Raw genomic sequence first — 14,661 nt, 5'->3', positions numbered from 1 at the left:
TTTAACATGAATTCAGACTGTGACAATTGAAAGATATGATTAATTGAAATAGTTTGAATTGTTTTAGCAACATTACTACTCAATTATTATAATTCAAAATGCACACAGAATTAAGAAAAATAAGTGAGAATACATAAAACATTACTTCAAGATATGTGATTTTATACTGGATGTAAACTGAACAAAAATAAACACCAACACAAGGAGCCCTAATGAGATTTCATCATCAGATGTTCCTTGGTGTTTATGTCAGGTCTCAGTGTAATAATGTAGCACTTGGGAACAAAAATACAACACAATAAACCTAGGCTGGAGGCCAAGATGGAGAAGATCTGCACAGCCACCATGTATTTCCCTTTGGTGCTCAGGTAGCTGGGGACAAAGGAGATCCAAACACTGCAGAAAACCAGCATGCTGAAGGTGATCAGTTTGGCTTCATTGAAGGTCCCTGGCAGATTTCGAGCCAGAAATGCCACCAAGAAACAGATGGCAGCCAGAAAACCCATGTAGCCAAGGGCAGTGTAGAACATGGTCACTGAACCTTCGTTGCACTGCAGCAGGATGTGTTCTGGCTGGGAATGAAAGTCAGAATCTGGGAAGGAGGGAAAGATTCCCATCCATGTCATACAGATGCCTACTTGAATACCAGAGCAGGATAAAACAATCGAGTGGGCCAGACCCTTCCCAAGCCATTTCCTCATCATGCTTCCTGGCTTTGTAGCCAGGAAGGCCACCACCACCATTACAGTCTTGGCCAGCAAAGAAGATACGGCAACAGAGAAAACAATACTGAATATGGTTTGTCGAAAGAGACAGGTCATTTTCATGGGGCGACCGATGAATAGAAGGGAGGTCAAGAAAGAAAACAGGAGAGAAACCCCGAGAACATAGGTGAGTTCACGGTTGTTGGCTTTGACTATGGGAGTTTCTTGGTGTTTAATGAAGATTCCCAGAATAAAGGCAGTGGTTAGGGACAAAGCAATGGCAAGGAAAGTCAGGATGAGTCCCAATGATTCTTCATAGGATAAGAAGCTTATGCTTTTGGGGACACACTGATCCCGCTTCTTATTGGAATACTGGTCATCTGGACACTTTTCACAATGGGCTGCATCTGAAAAAAAATTGGTTAGTGCGTATCTCTTTCTGCTGCTGTAGGAGCATGAAAACCGCATCAGAAATCAATTATTTCATTTTCAAGGAATAATATCATATTTCTGCCCAGGGATATTCATATGACACAACATTAGTTCAAATAACCAACAACCTTTTTAAAGGCTGAAGATGAATGTGATTATCAGCTCTCAAAACTTGTCCTCTTTCCCAAAACCAAGCAAGAAAGTAACACCTCAATAGATTATTTTAATGCTTCCATCATCGTACAAAATTTGGTGATAGTGCTCAATCATTGAAATGTTTGTGGATGCCTTCAAGATGTGTAATGTTTTTTCTTGCTTCTAGATCAAATACACCAAAAAACCAATAGAGAAATTTGATTGTATCCTTGTTGTTTTTGAAGCCACCGACTGTACCTTCTTGCCCAGAGAATGTTCCTTCCATACACAGAGAACAGTCGTAGCAGCAAACTGGGGCTCCCTCTCTCACAAGCTTGGCATAACCTGGGGAGCAACTTTCTGTACATCTTGAATAAGGCACCGTCTAAACATAAACCAAAAGATTTATCAGGGCAATATATAAATTAGAGGCAATATATAAAGAGACGTGGTGGGTCAGTGGCTAAGACGCTGAGCTTGTCGATCAGAAAAGTTGGCCGTTGGGCAGTTTGAATCCCTAGCACCATGTAATGGAGTGAGCTCCCATTACATGTCCCAGCTTCTGCCAACCAAGCGGTTCAAAAGAACACAAAAATGCAAGTAGAAAAATAAGGACCACTTTGGTGGGAAGGTGCCAGCATTCTTTGCACCTTCAGCATTTATTCATGCCAGCCACATGGCCACGAAGACGTCTTCTGACAGTGCTGGCTCTTCAGCTTTGAAATGAAAATGAGCACTGCCTCCTAGATCCAGAAACAACTAGCACGTATGTGCAAGAGAAACCTTTAGTTTTCAACATAAACCACAAGATTAGTATGAAATATAAAAGTTTACTAAAATCAACTGGCTTCCAAAAGTCAGGAGCACATTGAGCAAAATCTGTCAAGAAATAGTGGTATGACCTTTAATTACTCTACTTGCAACGGGCAAATGAAGAGTCATTCTCTTTCCTCTATCAATCTCCATTATACGTTCCAAAACAGATTCGTTGCCTTATTCTTCTTTCCAAAGGAAAGAAGTTCCATTGCAAAAGGTGTTTCTCCTTAGAGCATGTATGAGAATGCCATAACTTGTATATATTCTTTCTCCATCTTAGCTTTCTCAGGAAACCTCCAAAATCTAGCTTTCTCTATAGTCCCCATCTTTCTCTCCTACAACTGATCATTGTATCATCATATGTAAATGGATTTTTTTAGCTGCCCTCATTTCCCTCACCACATTCTTAATGCTATCTTCCTCTTATGCAATTCAATGGGATAAACCCTTCCTATTCTGGATTTTCTCCCCAAGAAGCTTTTACAAAAGACAACTCATCATTTCACTGACAACTGATTTTGAATCATCAGAATATTACTAAAGCTGGGAATGTTGGTATGACTGGATAGAACAAAGATAGGAAATATATTAGTAAATAATGTTAAGTGTAAAGGAGGTAGTAATTACATACTCGCAATAAGCTGTTCTGACTGAATGGAGGCATATGGAAGGGTATATATTCCTTGCAGTCATCTGGTTGTTAAAAGTCTTTTTGAAAGTTGTTTAGGCCCCTTGGAATTTATCTGTGCCCTCAGGGTCACGTGAATAGTGCAAATGGGTGTGGAACCTTCCTGCAATTGCTGAATCTATATCCTGTTGACAACACAGTCTTTTCAGCAGTTCGAAATCCTTCCATCCTCCACCATTCAGTCAGAAAAGAAGAAACTTATTGGATGAGAAGTCAAACATCTTCAAGGGAAAACAAAATCCAGGTGCTTTTTGAAAAAACACCTTTGGCACAACCATGACCTGACATAGACATTCTGGAGTTTCTCTTACTGAAAACAAATTAATTTCATGTACTATAAATTATGGCAACATATTCCAGTTTAATAATATAGATTGCAAATTCCGTAATACAATGCAGCAGGTTCCAGTGTGTGACAGATTATTGTAAGACCTCTAAAGTAAAATATATCTAATAAATTAATGAGGCTTTAAGTTCTCTTATTTGGAAGCTATCTCAATTGGGCTCAATAAGAATTATTTCTTAGCAGAAAATTTACACATATGGAGATAAATAGAACAGCAAAATCCAAGCAGCCTCAACTACTTTGTTAAATAAAGTTGGCCATTGGATGGCACTTTGATTGACAGAAATCTTGACTTCTGAAGAGGATTGGCTTTCTACACTCCCAATTTTCACCCCTTCATCTGATTTGTTCCGAACTGATGTCCAATGCATGATATCAAAATCACCAACGGGAACTCCATTTTCATCAAAAGAAATCCCATCTCTGGAATTATTTTGATTTTGGAAGTTCCTCAGGAACGTATGGAGCTGCAGAAACATAGAAAGAATATTACAATTTGAGCCTTTATTCAATGTTTTTCTTGCTCTTATTCTTGATTGGAGGTACTCTGAATAATTCAACCTCTTCAAATCATCAAATTTGCAGGCAACACTAAACTGGCAGGAATAGGCAACATCCCAGAAGACAAGCTGAATATCCAAAAAGATCTTTGCAAATTGGATATGGACCCCTACCTAACAAAATAAAATTCAGCATAGATAAAAGTAAGGATTTCCACTGAGGCAAGAAAAACCAAAAGTACACGTTACAGTCTATGTGAAACTTGGCTTAATGCCAGTAATTGTGAGAAGGATCTTGGAGTCCTAGTGGACAATCACTTAAATATGAACCAACAATGTGTGGCAGCAGATAAAAATGCCAATGCAATCCTAGGCTGCATTAACAGAGGGATAGAATCAAGATCACAAGAGGTTCTAATATTGTTTTAAAAAGCCTTAGTAAGACCACGTTTAGAATACTGCATCCAGTTCTGCTCATCAACACAATATAAAAAAGGTACTAAAACTCTGCAATTACTGCAGAGATGAGCAACAAGAAATGATTAGAGGGCTGGAGGATAAAACATACCACAAACAGTTACAGGAATTTGGTATGTCTAATCTAAGGAAAAGAAGGAGTGGGGAGATATGATAACACTTTTCTAATATTTGAGCGGGGGGGTCAAAACATTTCCCAAAGTACCAATAGGCGAGAAAAGAAACAATTGTTGGAGAGAAGCACCTACAACTAAGAGGAATTTCTGAGCAGAGAGAGCAACCAACCAATGGAATAGCTTGCCTTCAAAAGTTGTGAGTGCTCCATCACTGGAGGCTTTCACGAAGAGACCTGGGCTACCATTACTCTGAAATGGTATGGCATAGGGTAGGGGTCTTCAAGTTTGGCAAGTTTAAGACTTATGGACTTCAACTCCCAGAATTCCTGAGCTAACATGACTGGAGGAGGAATTCTGGAAGTTGAAGTCCACAAATCTTAAAGCTGTCAAGTTTGAAAATCCCTGGTATAGGGTGTCCTGCTCGATTAGTAGGTTGGGCTAGGGAACCTGTGAGGTCCTTTCAAATTCTATTATTCTAAGTTTCATGTTCTGTGTTTTGCAGCTTCACCATCACAGCCCATCTGAGGCAAGAACATTTGCAGATATGGGGAAACTTGTCATGGGAGAAGATGGAGAATACAATTTTACCATCAGTCCTGGTCAAGATGAAGTTAGCGGAGTTTAACTTTGGCCTAGGAATGTAACAAAAATTGCATAGTGATGTTATCTCTTTCAAAGAGTAGCTATGGAAGCGTATCCATCAGTTCAGGAGATGATTGGACGAACCTTTGGTTGTCCCCAGAAGATGCTTTGATTTATACCTTGTTGCTATGTTACAAACTTTTAGGCAGCAAAGTCCAATTTTAATCCAGAACAAAAAACCCAGCTGAACTCCTTAGCTTGGAGACTAGATGACTTTGTGATCGCAATAAAAGATTGAGGATTGCTAGACTATTCTGATGCTTGTTTAATTTTGACATTTTGTCAGCATTGAGCTATTTCTGTCACAAAAGCATCCCAAACTAGACAGGTTGTTTGGAATATTTTTCTCTATCACCTCTCTCTCTCTAACTCACTGTCAGGGTTCTAAGTAATATGCCCGGAGCAAACTGGACTCTGAGGTAAGTAGGTTCCTCAAATATCAGTTTTATTGGACATATCATATAGGCATAGGCTGGTGAAAACTGACTTTAAACATTACCATGGTTTTCACTTAATTAAAAATAAAAGTTTTCCTCCTCTTTCCAAACTATCAGTCACATGCTCTAATCAAGGTGTCATCCACTTTGCCTGGTGACTTCACTCATCCTCTCTCTGGCCATCGCTGGGAATGTCCTTGTTTCCAAGGAGACAACAATACCCCAGCTATCTCGATTCCCGCCTCCCTTTACCTCAGTTCCAGTGTGACAATACTGAAGCATCAAAATGCCCTCAGTCAGGTGAGCTTCAGGGTTGACACTTACTCTCAAATACCACTAACTGGAGAACTGCTCTTTGTAATATCTCACCTTTTGACGTCTAATTTAATATTGAGGAATTGGAAGGGGAGAATCAATGGAACCTCAAAGGAGAATACCCACCTGCCATGGCTGTACAATCTGGGGTGGTTGATGGTATCCAACTTGCATTCTCCTCTTACTCCATTGGGAGGAAAAGGCAGCACTGAGGACCCGGGCCACAATTTGAATTATTTGGGAAATCCTGGAGGAATCCTGAGACAGGATTCTTGCAATCACATCATGGGATGGGAATTCCCAATTCTCTTTTTCTCTGCATTTTTTCCAAACTTTCTTTGATAACAGAGGATTTGAATAGGAACATCGGAATGCTTCCTTTCCATACAATACGATCATAGATGTATAAGATTTAAAGTCATAATACTGAGTCCTTCTCTTTGTCTGGATGAGGAAGGAAAACAAAGCATGTCTGTTTTGGAGATCAACCCAAAGATCAAAAGCACTTAAACTTAAAGCTGTCAAAGTTGTGGCAATCCACACCCTTCCTACCAGGGATGTATTAATCCTATCAATTATTTGTATTACTGCTGCTAATATTGCCGAGGCCTGAAAATCCAGTTGGCATACTATAATTTTTATTTGACTCTTGAGAAGAGAATAGAACATTTTCCTTTTTTCTTGCATGAGAGTTTCTCCAGCACTTGTCTGTGCATTTGCTTCTGGGACAGTTCCTGAGAGGACAGTGCAAATCCCATTTTTTAAGGCAAGAACTTCCAAGCGTCTTTTGAATTTTTCTCCTCTTTCATTGTCCTGAGAAAGGAGGCCTATCCACGTCCATTGGAACTGCAGGAGCAGCTGGACAATCGCTGAGTAAGGAGGTTCTTGGTTTGGGGTCATCCGATATGAAAAAGTGAAACGATGATTTTGCTCAGCCATCTGGTTGATGACACTGTAGTTGATCTAAGATGAAAGAGAAGGTATTGGCAGTTTTCACCAGTTTTAACTATGAAAGTCAGATTGTAAATCTAAGGGCCTTCCCCCACTGCTGAGAATTGCATGAATTTTGCAAGTTCCCTTGATGTTCTGTCCTATCATTTTGTATACTCACTTTGAAACCAGATGTCAACTCATAAAGCATTCCTAGCTTGCTCTCAAGTTGCCATAAGAAGGAGTGGGGGAAGATGTGATGGAAAAGTTTGTTGCTATGATCAGAAGGACAGTCCATGCATACCTTTCTCCATGTTGTGCCACAAATTACCAAGCCCAGCCGGAGAGGCGTGGCATGAATTCCACAGCCCGGCGAAAGTTCTTAGTTGGAGAATGTGATTTATGACACACCCTGGGAGGAGGGGGGAAACAGGGTAATAGGTGAACAGTAAATTACATGGGGCAGAGCCGACTGTACTTGGGAAAAGTGCCAACATGTGGCTCCTAATAAATAGTTGGATTTCTTTTGAAACTTGGCTCAAGGCTCATAAATTAATTAGAGCATTCGTTGGAACCTTGACACCAGGGAGCTCTGAATTATCTGTGGGTAATGTTCATTGGTGGTCCTCATAGAGCACACCCTTCTGGTCACGTTATAACTCTGTGGGCCACCCATCCACTCAGTTAATTAGTCAGTCAGAATAGAGCTGGAAAGTCTTCTAGTCAAAAAATCTGCTCAAGCAGGAGATCCTACTCTAGGGGTACCAAACTGAAGGGCTGGGGGATGGATCTGGCCTGTAGGGTGCTTAGATCTGGCCCGTGGGAATGCCCTGGAAATAGAAAAGGTGCCCCTTCCAGCAAAAAATGGAGCTAGAGAGGGATGTGCATGGCTCTCCCGAGCTTCATTTTCACTGGCAGAGAGTTGCAGTAGGCCGTCCGAACCAAAAATGGAGCTCGGGAGCCCGTTTTCGCTGGCAGAGTTTTCAGGCCACCACAGGTGCCTTCTGACACAAGTGATGTCATGCTGGCCATGCCCATCTTGGTAACGCCTCCCCTCAAGGTCAAACACAACCCTGATGTGGGCCTAAATGAGCTCGAGTGATACCCCTACCCTAGTCCAACCACCTGCTCAAACAGGAGACCCGATATTATTTATAGATAAATGACTGTCCAGTCTCTTCTTTAAAAACCCCAGTGATGAAGCACCCAAAATGTCTGAAGGTAAAGCTGTTCCAGCGGTTAATTGTCCTCACTGTCAGGAAGCTTCTCTTTAATTCCATGTTGTTTCCCTCCTTGATTAGTTTCCATCCATTGTTTCTTGTCCTGCCTTCTGGTGCTTTGGAAAATAGATTGACCTCCTCCTCTTTGTGGCAGCCTCTCAAATACTGGAATACTGCTATATACTCGTGGAATATCTTTTTAAAATGACAAACATATTAATTTCTCATAGATTATTACTGCTTATTTGATTATTTTATATGTTGGGCTTGAAATATTGCTTGTTATATCTCCCCCCCTAGCAACTGGTATATAATATTGGTATATTATTTCATTGTCTAAATATAGTTGTTTCAAATATTTCTGTATAAGCTCTTTATTTGGCTGAATTTATTTCAGACATTTGAAATGCAGAAGTCAGTTTAATAACCTCACTTTAAAAACAAACCCCAATACAACTGGCATTGTGCCAAGCCCCTGTTCAAAATAAGAATGAATATTATGACATATTTTATTCGGTTTTGTACACTAGAGAAAGTATGTACAAGCTGCTTTATTGAGGAGCCTTCTAGCTATCTTGACCTATTCATTTTTCTTCTTCATAATTTTTCTTTTGAATTTTTTACTTCAGTCTCAAGTTTACAAAAATGAGGAATTCCTCACTGTGAGAGTTATTAGGAGTTGGAACAGCCTGTCTCCTGGAGCTCCATTGCTGGATATTTTCAAGGAAAAATTGGACAGAAATTTGTCTGTAGTGGTCTGACCTTTCCTCCTCTATGTAAGGTGTTGGACTTTTTATTCTGTGGTTCTGTGGGAAAAAAATCTTTTTTGTATTGGTCACTACATTTTCAAAATGTTTAAAAGTCACTGATCCAACACTCATACGTTCTATGACAACGTCTTGCTTTTCAAAAGTCATCATTTTCAAAATTCCCAATGGTCACACCCAGGCCTTTTCTACTACCAGAGGCCTGTTGGCCACATGGCCCAAAGCCAGTCTTTTACCCAGAAACTGTCAAAAATGTTTTCCTTAGATTTCATATTCTTATAGCTTCGCCATCATCTGAATAAAACACTTCAGCTTCTCTTCCAGTGGGCCACCCTCCTCTGGGACTCTGCAGATCTTCAAAAAAATAAGCCATCCATGGGAAATGGGATGCAGGAAGGAAGAGGAGCCAGGAGGCTAACAAAGCAAAGGAATGCCAGGGCAGGATGTGAAGGCGGAAAAAACAATGGGGTTCCCAAGGGATTATAAGTGAGTATGAGGTATCAGGGGAGACTTTGGGTGGCCTCTTTCAACACTAGGCTCTGTATGGCCTTCCCCACTCTGAGATCCCTCATGTGCATTTAACAACCTGTGCATTTCATTAGCAAATGCATTGGGCAAATTAGGCAGGGATCACATTGATTTAATGTGATTCAATCAACCGGATCCTCGAGTTACGTATATACACACACAGATATATATACAATGCATATGCATATATACAGACACACACACAAACACACACACACACCTATGTGGGGATGCGGTAGCTCAGTGGCTAAAACACAAATCCCTAGCACCGCATAATGGAGTGAGCTCACGTTATTTGTCCCAGCTTCTGCCAACCTAGCAGTTCGGAAGCATGTAAAAATGCAAGCAGAAAAATAGGGACCCTTACGGTGGGAAGCGTCCTGTATGCCTTTGGAGTTTAATCATACTGTCCACATGACCATGGAGATGTCTTCAGACAGCGCTGGCTCTTCGACTTTGTAATGGAGATGAGCACCGCCACCTAGAGCCATAAATGACTAGCACATATGTGTGAGAGGAACCTTTACCTTTACCTTATATACATATGTATGTATATACACTCACACACAGACACACACACTTTATGAATTAAAAATTCTTTCAGCTCTTCTAATATTTCATCTCTGACCATCAATTTATTTGGAGAAATATATACAAGTGCTGCCTTCTAGGCAAATCTGAACAATTTACAACATGTAAATAATTTCATTTGGCTTTATACCTGTGGAATTTTATAGATGCTCAAGACATTGGAAATATGATCAAAGAGTTCAGAATTCATCTCTTCAAGAATAGCCAGCAAGTTCTTTTGTCTTCCACATCTGTAGTTTGGGATATTCTCCTGTCCTGTAGACAGCACATCCAGCATGGCCTCATATGTCATTCTTGCATTGACAAAATTCTGATAGATGTTGTAGCCCAGGGTGATGTTGGGTAAGAGCCTTGAATTCTGGTTGACTTCATGAACAGCCAACAAGAAGGGAAGAATGTGGTAGAAGGTTTTCTCACTGCAACATAAGAAATTTCATCATCTTGTTTTACTCTATATGAACGATTTATGTGATCAACTTAAAAGCAATTGGGTTCCTTTTGCCAATGACATAAAATTATTCAATTCTACAGATAATTCTGTTGTTGTGCAAAGTGAACACGACTATGTTACTGAATGGTCACCTATTTAGCATCTTCAAATTTCAATTAATAAATGTTCTATGTTACATATTGGTAAACGTAATTGGTAAATTTCAAGTATACGCTAAGTGGCATTGATCTAGCAGAGGACCCTCACCTTGTTAAGAACCTAGGTGTACTTATCTTTGGCAATTTATGCTCCACTGTAACAGCATTGCTAAAAGAGCATTAAGAGTTTTAAACTTAATTTTGCGAAGCTTTTTTTCTGGAAACATTGTATTGCTAATTAGAGTTTACCTATTTGCAAAGCTAATATATCACTCATATCAATTCACAACAATCCATAAAATGTAATTAAAATCATACCCTTACCCCTTGTGTACGTTGTGATTATATTATATGATTTCTTCCTGTTATACCACCCTGGAGATGACTAACAGCTGAATTCAAGTGCTGGATTAGCGAGAGGTATTACTGATCTGAAGAGGGATATCTCCTCAACTAGACTTTTTTAGACCTAGAGATTTGTTGCAGAATATTCATGGCTTTTAAGTTTTTGTCCTATATTCTACAGTTAACTTCAGTTAATGTGATTCCTCTGTGACTAAACATTAACTTATCACCTAAAGTCTATCCCCTCCTTGAATTTGCTTTTTAAAAGGTATCCTTTTTATTTGAACCAAAAGGAACAGGGAAGCCACAAAAGTGGCAAAAGTGTTAAAGAGTAGAAAGAAAGAGGGGGCAAGGTGGTAGGAAATATAGAGTAAATGTAAGGAAGGGGAAGAAACAGTGGGGAGAAAACACAAGAGATCTCACTCTGATCTAAGGTATTCATTCAATCACTTTATTGGCAGTTACTATTTAACTATTGTTAATACATACTCATCTCAAACGATCTAAGCCCCAGAGCTCACTGTAACAACATTGCCAAAAAGGCATTAAGAGTTGTTAACCTTATTTTGTGAAGCTTCTTCTCTGTTAACATAGAATTGCTTACTAGGGCATACAAAACCTTTCCCAGACCAATTCTTGAATACAGCTCATCTGCCTGGAACCCACACTGTACATCAGACATGAACACAATTGAGTGGGTTCAGAGAAGTGTACTCCACTCCTCCACTCACAGGAGAATTCCCTATGCCTCCAGGCTTGAAATTTTGGGCTTGGACAATCTGGAACTCTGCTGCTTGCAGTCCGATCTAAGCATACTACAAAAAAGGGTCTGCTACAATGTCTTGCCTGTCAACAACTTCTTCAGCTCCAACCACAAAAATACACCGGCAACCAATTCAAACTCAAGGTAAACTGCTTCAAAGTCGATTGCACAAAATACAACTTCAGTGAGAGAGTGGTCAAGGTCTGGAATGTCCCACCCAACTCCATTGCTACAGCCTCAATCGACCACAACTTCAATCTAACACTGTCTAACGTGGACCTCACACCATTTCTAAGAGCCCTTAAAGGGGGCATGCATAAGTGCACCAGCGAGCTTTCCACCCCTGACCTACTCTCCCCATTTATCTGTATTTACTTCCTTTGTTCATGTTTATGTTTATACCTTCCTTGTTATCTTGTAGATGTTTGACAAACAAATAAAATAAATAATAAATAAATACAATAAATATGAATAAAAAAGTTACTGACTCCACAGTCCCAAGATAATCATTTTGAAAGCAGGCAGAACCCATCCAGGAAAGATTCATCATGGGACAGTATTGGCAATGCCTGGTGTTTCCCAGGGTTGAGGCTGAGACTTGTGAAAGAACATAAAAGGAACTTTGCAAACTCAGGTTTTACAAAATCATTGTTTCCCCAGGAGCCTTTCCTCTAAAACGAGGATCTTCAAACTTGGCAAGTTTAATATTTGTGGACTTCAGCTCCCAGAATTCCTGAGCTAACATGACTGGAGGAGGAATTCTGGGAGTTGAAGTCCACAAATCTTAAAGCTGTCAAGTTTGAAGACCCCTGCTCTAAAGCAAATTGGGATGAGCAATAATGACTTGCCTTTCTCAAGGTGAGGAATAGGAGAAATGAAATCATTCTTAGGAAAAACATTGGAGCAGGTAAAATCAATCACCAGAATCCTGGAGGTGCTGGCAGTTACCTTTTTTGTTGGTGGGTTGGAGGCTTTAAGAATGAAAATTGGTACAATAGACCTGGGATTCCATACATTATTCCAGTAATCCAATAGTCTCCTGGTTTGTAGTAATGGAACCATTCCTTTTCTTCTATTATCACCTTAAATGGACATTTCATCAGCATACTGGCACAGGGAATTTGAGACAGAACCTGAAGCAGAAAAAGCTGTACATGCAGCAGCACCAACATTTGACATATCCTGCAAGAGATCCTTCCTACAGTTTTTTCTTCAGCACAGAGCTAAATCTCAGAGATCACAGAAGACCACAATTACAATGAGGAAGAACCAGTTTGCCCCCAGATTTGGAAGTTTTACCTTTAAACTATTAGACTGCTATAGTATTTGCCCAGCTTTACCCCAACCTCTGCCTTTATCACTGAAAGAGGCTGTTACAAATCAGATTATCAGGTGTTGTCTATCCCATTGGTTGTCACATTGATTGGCAATTAATTGTGGTGGTGGAAATCCCAAAGGAGAATAAATAATCATGGTTTTAAAAATGAGAAGGGGAATTGGGAACGAACATTGCCACAAAAGTGGGCAGTTGGAGAGAAGAGTTTTGTTTGACTCAGGAGAATAATCCTACTTTGAGAATCAAGAAAGGAACAATCTGTAATCTGCAACTCTTGCATTGCAAAAACATATGGACCACACAACTCAAGCAGGGCAAAGCAATAGACGCAATCTACATAGACTTCTGTAAAGCCTTTGATTCAGTGGTACACCATAAACTACTCCTAAAACTAAAATCTTATAGTATCTCTGGACACCTGCATAACTGCATAGACGCATTCCTGTCAAACAGACAACAAATGATCAAAATTGGGAGCGTCCTATCAAATTCTGTACCTGTCAAGAGTGGTGCCTCCAAAGGCAGTTTTCTTCATACTCTACATAAATGACATCTGTGATCATATTAAGAGCAACTGCATTCTCTTCGCTGATGATGTAAAGGTATTCAATACCACAGACAATACTGCTACCCTTCAAAAAGACCTCGACTATGTATCAGAATGGTCAAACAAATGGCAACTTCAAATCTCAACAAATAAATGCTCTGTCTTACATATTGGCAAAAAAAATCAGAAAATAAAATACAGGCTTAATAGTCAAGACCTTGTTGATGATCCAAACTCTTTCAAGGATCTTGGAGTATCCATCTCTAATGATTTAAGTGCTAGAGCCCACTGTAACTACATAGCCAAAAAGGCATTAAGAGTTGTTAACCTAGGACTTCCGGTGGCGAGGCAAGGACCGTCAGGGGGGCAGAAATCCTCTCGCGGTTCTAGCCATCCTTTTCTTGAGTTTGGTGCAATCTTTCGGGGTGCTCGAGTCTCGGAGAGACCCGTGACGGTGTGGGGGAACCTCGGGCTGCAGTGTGGGGAAAGCAACCCCCCTGCAACGAAGAGGAAGCCCTCCTGTCAATGGAGGCTGCGAAGTCTGGACTGCCACCGATGGGAAGGAAAGAGTGAGTGAAAGTTTGCAAGCTTGCGTTGGAAAGAGAGTCGTGGTTAAAGACAGTGGCAGAGAAGATATTTGACTGACAATAGACTGATTTCAGGCTGTTATATACTGTGCGAACGCCTGCTGTGAGCTCTAAGAGGAAGCGGCTACAAGAGAATCGGTCTAGTGAAAGTGAAGGGGCTCGGCAGGCAGAAGAGAGTTGGAAATAAAAAAGAAGTAAAGAGAACTTTGGAAGTCTGGAGACCAGCACAGGGGAGCGATTAAAAAGACTCTATTATCACTAACATTTGGATTGAAGCTATTAAATCGGAGCCAGAAGCAGAACGAAGCCAATCAGGGGGAAAGACAGAGCGGCGCCATAGGCGGTATCCAGAATGTTGAAGTGGCTACAACAAAGTAACAGATCTAACTGTCTGAAGGGACACAATCTAATCTATAAACTCTGGGAAAATTGAGAACTGGTCCTAGCAGAGGAGATAGTTCCTTTCTCTATTTGAAGGAGATCAAATCAATTGATTTAAAGAACACTAAAATATAAGTAAAAGAGGAAGTCTTTAAACAAGTGGGAACATTGCTTACTGGCAACTGTTACTCAGCAAATCTTCATTTGCCATTTCCGGTGTGCTCGAAGTGAAAGCTCCCAAAGTGAAAAGCGGAAAAAAAAACCTCTTGTCTTTGGAATTTTCTTTTTTCTTTTCCTCTACCCTTTTCTGTGTGTACATACTTACTAAAATAGCCTCTCTTCCTTTCTACTTGTTGATGGTATGCTATGTTGAAATATGCTTGCTTTTTTTTTTCTGATTTCCTCTTGATAAATATGTACATTTAGTAAAGAAATATTAGAGTGTTAAAATATTGGATTAATTAATTTAG

The 14,661-nt window shown here is 40.1% G+C and overlaps 1 protein-coding gene across 1 annotated transcript; it reads right to left on the bottom strand.

The window, feature by feature from the left end:
* Window positions 1–209: 209 nt before the first annotated feature.
* LOC113428584 (vomeronasal type-2 receptor 26-like) lies at window positions 210–10,017 on the bottom strand. The gene is made up of 3 exons (XM_087958801.1): window positions 9,775–10,017; window positions 1,530–1,656; window positions 210–1,111 (listed from the first exon to the last, which is right to left on the bottom strand). Exons 1-3 carry the CDS (start codon window positions 9,934–9,936, stop codon window positions 210–212), a joined length of 1,191 nt encoding a protein of 396 aa, XP_087814927.1. The 5' UTR covers window positions 9,937–10,017.
* Window positions 10,018–14,661: the final 4,644 nt, after the last annotated feature.

Source organism: Notechis scutatus, chromosome 2 (assembly GCF_049901735.1).
Source record: "Notechis scutatus isolate UNSWTSFEM ecotype Mainland chromosome 2, rNotScu1.2, whole genome shotgun sequence".
In the NCBI taxonomy this organism is placed as follows: Eukaryota; Metazoa; Chordata; class Lepidosauria; order Squamata; family Elapidae; genus Notechis; species Notechis scutatus.
This window is presented reverse-complemented; position numbering and strand designations above follow the sequence as displayed.

Excerpts from the sequence above, each read along its gene's own strand:
- LOC113428584 (XM_087958801.1), bottom strand. The coding sequence starts at position 9,936 with ATGACATATGAGGCCATGCTGGATGTGCTGTCTACAGGACAGGAGAAT. Across the intron at positions 1,657-9,774 it reads GCATCTATAAAATTCCACAG|ACGGTGCCTTATTCAAGATG; the intron begins GTATAAAGCCAA and ends GTTTATGTTTAG. Across the intron at positions 1,112-1,529 it reads AACATTCTCTGGGCAAGAAG|ATGCAGCCCATTGTGAAAAG; the intron begins GTACAGTCGGTG and ends ATTTTTTTTCAG.